A 9,884-nucleotide genomic window follows, 5' to 3' on the forward strand; every position below is an offset into this window, starting at 1 on the left:
CAAAATCAAGAAACTTATATTCATATAACTAGAATTCTCAAAGTTGAAAGAGGTAGGCAATAAATATTTAAAGACTCAAAATTACTGAATTTAGTTGAAATTATAACACCACATTTCCAAGAAAAATGAAACTTTTGCACAAGAAATTTGAATAAAATCATACCCAGATACACAAAAATGAAATTGTCCAAAACTTATTGTAAAGAAAAAAATCATTGAAGCATATACATAAAAAAATTAGCTATGGAAGAACAAAACTAAATAGCATCTTATTCCATATTAGAAAGAAAAAAAAAAAAAGATCAAGTGTGTAAGAAACTAGACTAATTAAAGGACTGAAAGAAAGGAAAAAAACCAGATCTGTCCTCTTTGAATTTTATACTTAGCAAACACACCTTTGAAAACTAAAAGTAAAATATTTTCCAGTTACGCAAACTTGAAATATTCTAATACCTCCAGACGTAGCATATAAGAAACAACTAAGAACATAATTTGCCCTATTTGGTGGTTTCTTTAAATTCTCATTCATGGAGTAGTAGTCATTTTGCTCCTTCTCTAGAATATTTTTTAGTAGTCTGTGTAGGTTTGGCTTTGTCATCATGAAATTCTTTAGTTGTTCTTTGTCATGAAGTATTTCACTTCATTATACTTGAAAGAGAGTTTTGCAGGATATATCAGTCTGGGATGCAATTTGTTTTCTTGCAAGATTTGAAATACTTTGTTTCATGCTATTCTTGCCTTAATGGTTTGTGCAGAGAAACCTGCCATTATCCTGATGGGTTTTCCTTTAAATGTCATCGGTTTCTTTTCTTTAGCGGTTTTTAGTATACTGTTCCTATGCTGAACATCCTGCATCCTAGTTGTTTTTAAGAGATCTTTTCTTACTTTTTCATTAACTGCAATGGTGTCTTTAAGGTCTGAAAGTCTATTCTCACTTTCATTCAAATGGTTTTGCCAGCTTGTGATTTAGGTTTTAAATTCTTGTATATCACTCTGAATCTGCTTCATGCATTCTATTTCTTTCCTTTATTGCTTATTCAAGGATTCCATCATTTTTACATTCTGCTCTATTCATTTTTATCAGTGTCTTCTTTAGAAGCACTTAGTACTTCTTTCATTATAGCTATTTCTTTTTTTACTTCAGAAATTATTTCTGATCTGATTTCCTCTATACCTTTCTGCAGTTGTTTCCTTACTTCAGACGCTATTATTTCAGAGATTTCACGTAAGTGATTTCCAATTTCTTCTATGCTAGTGTCTTCTGCATTTGTTCTGGGTGGGCTCGGGGCCTGAGACTGCATTTTGTTCCTTCTCTTTGTCATTTTTTACAGCGCTGTCTTCTGACCTTTGGTGTAGAGCTTAGATAGAGTTATTACCTTAGCACTAGGTCCGGATATAACAAGTTCAAACTCATCCAGGTGGGTGTGGCTTGGATCTATTGCTGTGCTCCATTTCTTCCTGCTGCAGCCCTTGGAGCTGAACCCTTTCTGCCACTCTGGCAAGATGTTCTGCTCCCGAATCAGCTGGTTGGGTCTTGCCTTTAGCCTCTTGCAGGATCCATGCTGGGCCAGGGCTCTGGGTCGAATGAGGACTGGCGGGCCGTGGGTCATCTCACTCCCATGCTGGCCCTGCGCTCTGGATCGAATCTAGCTTTTGGTTTTATGGATGTCATCACTTTTTTTTGTTTTCTTTGTCATCATTTCTGCCATCATTATTACTGTCTTTTCATTAAATGTGTTTTTGTACAGGGTTTATAGGGTCTCACCACACAGATCAGACTCATGGTGATCCGCCTGTTTTTCAGCCTCCAAAGTGCTAGGACTACAGGCACGGGCCACCATGTCCAGTCTCAATCGCTGTCTCAGTGTGTCCCAGGGACAGGACCTGTACTGCATGGCGGGGATTGAACCCCAGTCCCTGCATCTGCCTATGGAGGTGCTTTAACCCACTGAGCTATCTGGCCAGCCCTGTTATTACTGTCTTTCTTCAGCTTCTTGAAGCAGGTGTTTTATTGCTTTTTCTAACTTTTTGACTGTAGTTTCTTAACATTAATAACTTGGAAGTGATTTTGATGGTTTTTAATTTTTACTAGAAAGATGACATCTTCAATTAAGATTTTTCAGGAAAGTATCTTCATAGCTAAATTCTTCCAATTTCTTTAGTATCTGAGAATGACCTGTAGCCTCAGATCTAAGTGATGTTCAGTCATACTTTATGACCATTGCTTTGCCATCTCCTGTCTTTTAATATTGCAATAGGCAGTGTGACTCTTTTATCATTTTTACATTTTTTTTTTTTTTCCATTTAGATCTTTATAGAATCTTCCTTTCTCCCTGGGGATCAACATTTTCACAAAGATCAGTATTATTCTTGGGGCTTGGCATTTTCCTCTATCTAGTGAGTTAGTTTAATTTTCAGTTGGGTGTTTAATTCATTCACATTTTCAACAGAAATTTGTTTAGATAGCTTTGTTTGTTTGCTTAGCACTGAGAAGCAAGCCCAAGGTTTCCCCCACACTGAGCACATAGTCTACGACTGCGCTATATACCCGCTGCCCAGATAGCTTTTTTCCTGTACTATTCATTGGGTTCATAGGAAACTGATTATATTTAAAGCATTTCTTCATTAGTTGCCTTTCTGCAGGTCATTCCCCCTAAAAGCACATGTGTCGCTATTTCTGTTTCCATTCATCTTTTTCAATCAGGTAGAGGGGGCCCTTCCCAGATGTGTAAGGTCACTTTGTATTGAACATTTCTCCCTCACCACATTCGGTCAACTTTAGAATACCGAACTGCTGCTGCACTCTAAAGTGGTGTGCCTCAGTTTTGCTCACTGTTTCTGAGGACTTCACTGAAATAGAGACAGAGAAAAAAGAGTGAACTATACTTCTTGATGTAAAAGAATTTCCAAGTGGCTTTACTGTATATGTGAATATTTTTTTCACAGAAAAATTCAAACTAAGGCTGGCCAAATAGTTCAGTGGATTAAAGTGCCTGCAAGCAGCCTCAGGGGCTGGGGGTTCACCCCCTGGGGCCTGCCTTGCCAGCTCCACCTTCAGGGCACACTGAGACAGCAATTGAGACTGGGTGTGGTGGCACGCGCCCGTAATCCCAGCTCTTGGGAGGCTGTAAACAGGCGGATCACTACAAGTCTGATTTAGTAGTGAGACCCTGAACACCCTGTAGACCCTTCCCTAAAAAAATACAAAGAGAAAAGAAAAATTCAAACTATTTGTGAGTTCCCCTTTAATTAAAAACAAAAAAAAAAACTTACCTTTTTTTCTTGGTTAAGTGTATCAAAAGCTATTTTGGCAGCGGCATTTTTTGCTTCCTGCTTTGTTCTCCCTTCCCCTTCTGGAAATGTTCTTCCATCTATAATAACTTGAATTGTAAACCTGATTACAAAGACAAGATACACAGTCATTACACAGCTCGTAAATTAGACAAGCACACGCCTCCGGGCACCACTGTCTCTCACAATCACCTTGAAAACTTCTAACCTATGTTCAGTATAGAATTTAAACTACACCCTAAGTAGCAAAATGGCCCATCTCTCGGACATGGGAGCTGGTGCCCGTCCCCCTCCCTCGCTCTTTCATTGGGATCAGCTGAGGAGAGCACACTCTATCAAGAGGATATTCACAGCATTCTGACAACTTTGCAATAGGGCTGAAGGGTTGCCCTCAACACTGTGCCAGAGTTGTCAGTGCCCGGGTTTATACTCATAGAATACAGCTTTTTTTTCCCCCTTGGTACTGGGAATTGAATCCAAGGCCTCACAGTTGCTAAGCACCCACGCTATCATTGAGCTATAACCCCAGCCCCTGAGTTTTATGCTTTGATATCAATTTACAATGAGTTGTGTGGCGGTCCTGTCACAGACAGTTGCTGATAGGAAACTTTTACTCTGTACTTCTGCTGGTATTTATTAAGTTCTCCAATATAGAAACCTGGTGAGAGAGCACTGGCCATTTCTCCTGATAACCTATAAGAGAAAAGATGCTTTTATGAGTGACACAGAACATTTTATCAATCTATTTAACAGGACAGCAAGGGATTGGAACCCTCTCCTTTATATGACTAATTTCAGCCCCATATAAATTCAGAGAAAACATTCATTTGAAACTTGTTTTCCAGGGCCGGCCAAATAGCTCAGTGGGGTAAAACTCCTGCAAGCAGGCACAGGGGCTGCGGGTTCAATCCCTCGGCCTGCAGTGCCAGCCCTGCCTCCGGGGCACACTGAGACAGCAATGAGCATGGTGGCATGCGCCTATAATCCCAGCTCTTGGGAGGTTGTAAACAGGCAGATCACTGTGAGTCGGATCTAGTAGTGAGACCCTGAACATCCTGTCAATCCTTCCCTAAAATACAAAACAAAACCAAAAACCTTATTTTCCTACTGCATAAGCTGCCCAATCACTCTAATTTCTCCAAAACATTCTAGTCCCAGAAATTAAGTGGCCAAAGAAAAAAGAAAGACCCTTCTCTTTTCTCTGCTGTCCTTCTCTCCTGAGTGTCAAAGTCCCATCTGTCCACATACTTGGGAAGGTAGAAAAGGGTGCAAGAGTAGAATTAGTAATTTTATGTTAAGAACAAGGTTTACTATATATGTAAATTAAGTTTATGATATCATGAAGTTTTTAAAGTTCTTTCCTTCTCTTTTCCCTTCCTTCCTTCCTTCCTTCCTTCCTTCCTTCCTTCCTTCCTTCCTTCCTTCCTTCCTTCCCTTTTTTCTTTCTTTCTTTGGTACAGGGTCTCAGTACACAGCTTAGACTTGTAATTCTCCTATCTCAGCCTTCCTAGCACTGGGATTACAGGAATGTGCCACCACACCTGGTTTAGGGCTAGCATGTGATGTTGTGGTGCTGGAGATTGAATTCAGGACGTTGAGTTTGCCAGGCAGGCATTCAGACCACCGAGCTAGCTCCCCAGCCCATGTCAGAATTTCTAAGGCTGAATAATATCCAATTGGTTCTATACACCATATTTTGTTTATCCACTCATCAGCTGATGAACAAAGGTTATTTCAGCTTTTTGGCTGTTGTGAACAAAGGCGCTGTGGGCACTGGTATAGAAATGTCTGTTTAAGTGACTACTTTGAAATCTTTTAGGTAGATACCTAGGAGTAGAGCTAAATTGTATAGTAATTTTATGCTGAACTTTTTAAGGAACTGCTGAATTGGTTATAAAGTAACAATAACATTTCTACCAGCAATGCACAAGAGTTCCAGTTTCTCCATATTCTCACCAACATCTATTTTCCTTTCTTTCTTTCTTTCTTTCTTTCTTTCTTTCTTTCTTTCTTTCTTTCATTTATTTATTTTGGTGGTACCGGTGATTGAATTCAGGACCCTGTGCTTGCCAGGCAATCTTTCTTTCTTTCTTTCTTTCTTTCTTTCTTTCTTTCTTTCTTTCTTTCTTTCTTTCTTTCTTTCTTTCTGGCCACCTTATGATCTTTTTAAGGCATCAATCCAACTAGGCATCCTTGCAAGCCACCCAAACTGTTGTCAAGGTTACCAATGGCTGTCCCACTGCTAAATCCAGTAGTCAGTTCTTGTCCCTTTCCACTTGGCCTGCAACCACCACTTGGTTGCCCATTTCCTTCTCTTTCTTCTCCCTTTCTAAGCTCAGACTTCTAAAATAGCTACTCTACTGGTTTTTATCCTTTCTCATAAGTTACTATTCTATCTTCTTTCCTGATTCCTCTACATTTTCCTTTCTTCTACTGTAGAGTACAGTGATCCAGTCCTTAAATCTCTTCACTACTTACACCCACTTTATTTACTTATTTATTTATTGGTACCAGGAACTCAACTCAGGACCTTGCACCAGGAACTCAACTCAGGATCTTGCACTTGCAGGCAGACACTGTGCCACTGAGCTGTATCCCCGGCCCACATCCACTCTCCTCTGATGACCATTTCCAGGTTTGTGGCTAGAAAGTGGACCTAAACAGTGATGGTTCTCCAAAGCCCATCCCACCTCTCATCTTTCCTTCCCTTTCAAAGCCCCTCCCTAATCACCTCCTTCCAACTGTTTCTGATTCCACTTCCTGCGGCTGCCTTTGCCTGGTCACCTTCTACTGCCCAGTTATCAGCTCCAAGTCATAGGCGCTTTCACACCTCTTGTTTCCTCTTTACAACTGGGTATTTAACTAGTTTCCAAGCGGACCAAAAATTGCAAGAAGGAAAGCAACAAGACTATAAAAAGGGCTCAATAATGAATGAATGAATGAATGAATGAATGAATACCAAAATATTTACAGATCCCTGATCTCAGGAGTGTTCACCTGCTTTTATCTAAATGCCCCATGTAGCATCTGCATCCTCTATCAAGTGGGCAATTTCCATTCATTTCTCTGGGTTAACACAGTCTTCCTTGGTGCTAGAGGGCAGCTAGGACCTCCTTGGTGGGTCTGCCAGTCCTGCCTACCCAATCAAGACTTGATTGCTCTGCAAACTAAGCAGTGGGCTCTTTGGGTGGACCTCATCCACCTAAAAGATCGCTATCTACTGAAACTGTACTACCGATTTGATTTGAAACTGTCTCATTGCTATCTGTTTATCAGTAAAATTCTGAAAAAAAAAAAAAAAGACTTCAACATACAAGTTTGGGAAACATAAAAAAAAATCGCTATCACAATCACTAACAAATCTTATTCCTCTTACTCACTCCCATCCAGTAGACAGTGGTCCCCACGGAGCTGAGCCCTTTCCAGTGACTGCTTTCCATACAGCCTGCATTCAACTAGTGTCTAATTAGCAGGGTGATAGACTACAAGTCGAGTGTTCAGGTTCAAATAAGCAAAGCAGGGAACAAGAGCATCACTTGCCCAAGATTTTAAGTTCCCAAGTGCCTGCAGAGAATATCTCTTTTTTTCTTACATCTGGCAAAACATTTTCAGTACCACAGAAAACAGAGGCAATAAGAAATTTCATTTTTCTGGAGTCCAGGAGTATTTACAAATTACCACTCATGTAGGAAATATTTAATGATCACCTATATAGGCTCTGGGATTATATCAGCGAACAAAACTCTGCTGTTGCGAACTCACTGGTGGTCAAATTTGGGCAAACTCATAAAAATAGTAGTGGAGCACAGACAAGATCAGGGAGGGCAGGCAAGGGGTTTCTGTTACACACAGGTTGTAGGGGCAAGGCTGCTCAGACTCGTCTGGGGGAAAAAGATCAGGAGTGGGACTTGCTCCCTCAGGCTTCTGGGAAAAGAGCTTTCCAGGAAATCGAAACTGTCTCATTGCAATTTTTTTCTTAATAAAATTTTTAAAAAGAAAAGAAAGAAATAGAAACCGGCAGTGCGGGGCCCAGTGGCTGGACGGCGATGGGAAGCCACCTCGGCCAGGGTAGAGGCACCGGCTCGCCTGGGAGCCCGTAGATACGCGCGGGACCTCGCGAGCTGCAGAGCCCGAGGTGGGTCCGACAGCCGCGCAGAGCAGGATGCTGGGCGCGCCGAGGAGGGGGGCGGAGGGGCTGCGGCGGCGACTGGGGACGTCTCTAATCCCGGGGTGCGCTCCAGCCGATTAGGGGTTCCCCGGGCCGCCGCTTTCCCGCCCGCCTGCGAAGACTCTGGCCACGCCTGCCTTCCGCTGCACGCCCACCGTCACCCTCCCGCCCCGCCGATCGCCCCGAGAGGCGTTCAGCGCTTGCTGGGCCGACGCTCGGAAGAGAGCGGCTCCGCGCGCCTACCGTGCCAGGCCGCGGCGGCAGCTCGGGGGACCGCGTCCGGCCGTGTGCGGGAGGGCCGCGCTCTGCCTCGGCGTGCTCAGTCCCGCGCTTCCTGCACCTCCGCTCTCGGTTTCGTTTTCTCCGCGGACTCCGCCTTCCGCGCTGACCCGCGCTTTCTCGCCGCAGCGGCCCAGGCCCGCGCTGGGTTCAAGGTCGGGAGTCGGAGCCGAGCGCTCCTGCGGGCGGGGGCGGGAGGGCGCAGCCCGAGCCCGCGGGGAACCCGGGCCTCTGCCCACCCTGCTCGCAGCCTCGGGGAGCGGGGTCCTCGGACGGTCCGGCCCACGCCGAGGCGCTCCAATTTGTAACCCGAGTAAGGCAGTGACTCACTTCTGTAGGTGGCAGAGGGAGTTCAAGTCCCGGCCCATGAACATCAATCTTGTCACAAAAGACGTCTTCCTCTTCTGAGCTTTCTCCCCAGAAAGCGATGAGCATGAAGCCTTCTCGGTCAGCCTTTTCTGGGCTACTCCAGTGCTCATTTAAGACAGAGGCTAAGCGCTAGCAGGAATAGGAGTTTACCAAGAGGGACCTCTTAGCCAAACTGCACTTGCTGCTGAGCACCTCGCACGCCACCCGCCAGTGGAAAGCATCTTTTGACACCTCAAGGGAGACAGGCAGCCAGTTGGTAGGTTTCACGGGGGTCTTTATCCTGGAGGGAGCAGGGATTTGGTTTTCCTTTTTGGAGGAAGAGAGTTACTCCCCTTACTCCTTGGAGTAAATACCTACACAGTGTGCTTTTTCCTTTCTGCCTTGTCTCAATCAGCACATTTTAGTGGGACATTCCCAGTGTCTCATTCACCTTCATGGTATCCTTCCCTAAGAGGACCAACTTACAGGAAAAAGAAGGGAGGTAGTGCCCCGAGAACCACTGGATTTAGTGGTTTTATCATGAACCCCAAAGCAGCAGCCTTATGGGAAGACGCAGTAACAGGCCCTCGGGAAAGAACGGATAGCAGGTCGGAGTACTGTGCTTCCAAGTAGCGTAGTGGAAGTGGAAGGGTTTTCTCCCACCATTCGACCTGAACACACAGTCTGAAGTAAGTACCTCTCATTCCTTGATCTTGGGCTCTATTTCCCCAGAATTCCTGCCAGGGGAAACTGAGACTGCATCTGGACCTTGTAGTTTTCTAGTGACATTCAGCCAACATGGAGATAAGAAGACGCTGGGTTTATTGATATTTCTTAGCAAAGGCAAATAGTATCCTAGCTACACAGGGGAGTACATCTTCAACCTAAGGGTCCCTTAGGGCAAGTCCATGCTTTGCAGTAAATATTGGTGGGAATTTACTCCTGTCTAACACAAGCACATACCATTGGGGTTGAAAGTTTGAATCACTGTGTGTGATAGGCAGAGAGCTCTCTGAGAGCAAAGTGAACGTGGAACAAGGAAGTTAATAAACTCCAATAGGGTTTATGATCAATCACAGAGAAAGAATCATAGAAGCTGTGAAAATTTTTTCTCCTGTGCTTTGCTTTTGTATGTACAAATGAATTTCTTTTCATTGTTTCTTTTTATGTAGCAATGGTAGTTGGTTAATTTTTATAAAATAATCTTTAAGTTAGTCTTTTTTAAAAAAAATCTTATATTTTTTCTTTTTTAAAAAAATTCTTTCTTTCTTTCTTTAATTATTTGTTTGGTATAGGGTCTTGCTACACAGCTCAGATGCCTAGTGATCCTCCAGTCTCAGCCTCCCCAGTGCTGGATTACAGGCGTGCACCACCACACCGTTTTGGGAGGGAGGCCGAACCTGGGTCCTTGCATCTAGGCAAGTGCTTATTCTGTGGAGCTATCACCCCACTCCTTTTAGTCTTAAAGGAGATTGTGAATAAAATAGGAGAGGAAAAATGGTCTCATCGTGTAATAATGGGAACCAAGACTTAAGGAGTAAGATGAACATGTTTTCATTTTAAGGAGGAAATTGTTATGTTCAGCAGGGATGTAATTTTGTTGTTTGTTTAAAAGATTATTGGCAGAAGGAATGGACTATGGTAGACATTAAGTTTTTGCATAATAGTCTCATCTCCTATGTCTCTTCACCTCCTAACTTAAAACGTATGGGGGAGCATGCCAGGGAGATAGCTCAGTAGAATAAGTGCTTGCCTGCAAGCCAAGGGCCTCGGTTCAATCCCCAGTTCCAGAAAAAAA

The 9,884-nt window shown here is 43.4% G+C and overlaps 2 protein-coding genes across 5 annotated transcripts in view; one reads left to right on the forward strand and one right to left on the reverse strand.

Annotated features, from left to right (window-relative positions):
• Eif2ak2 (eukaryotic translation initiation factor 2 alpha kinase 2) overlaps window positions 1-7,994 on the reverse strand; it is a 44,921-nt gene extending 36,927 nt beyond the window's left edge. For both annotated transcript variants that reach the window (XM_023711201.1, XM_023711202.1), the window contains exons 1-3: window positions 7,703-7,994; window positions 3,853-3,984; window positions 3,274-3,394 (exon numbers count right to left, since the gene is read on the reverse strand). In XM_023711201.1, coding sequence (XP_023566969.1) covers window positions 3,274-3,394; window positions 3,853-3,971 — 240 coding nt within the window. In that variant the 5' untranslated portion in view covers window positions 3,972-3,984; window positions 7,703-7,994. The remainder of the gene's footprint in view (window positions 1-3,273; window positions 3,395-3,852; window positions 3,985-7,702) is intronic.
• Cebpzos (CEBPZ opposite strand) overlaps window positions 1-9,884 on the forward strand; it is a 73,390-nt gene that overhangs the window by 8,158 nt on the left and 55,348 nt on the right. The window lies entirely within an intron of this gene.

Source organism: Octodon degus, unplaced genomic scaffold, assembly GCF_000260255.1.
Source record: "Octodon degus isolate 3935 unplaced genomic scaffold, OctDeg1.0 scaffold00020, whole genome shotgun sequence".
Classification (NCBI taxonomy): domain Eukaryota; kingdom Metazoa; phylum Chordata; class Mammalia; order Rodentia; family Octodontidae; genus Octodon; species Octodon degus.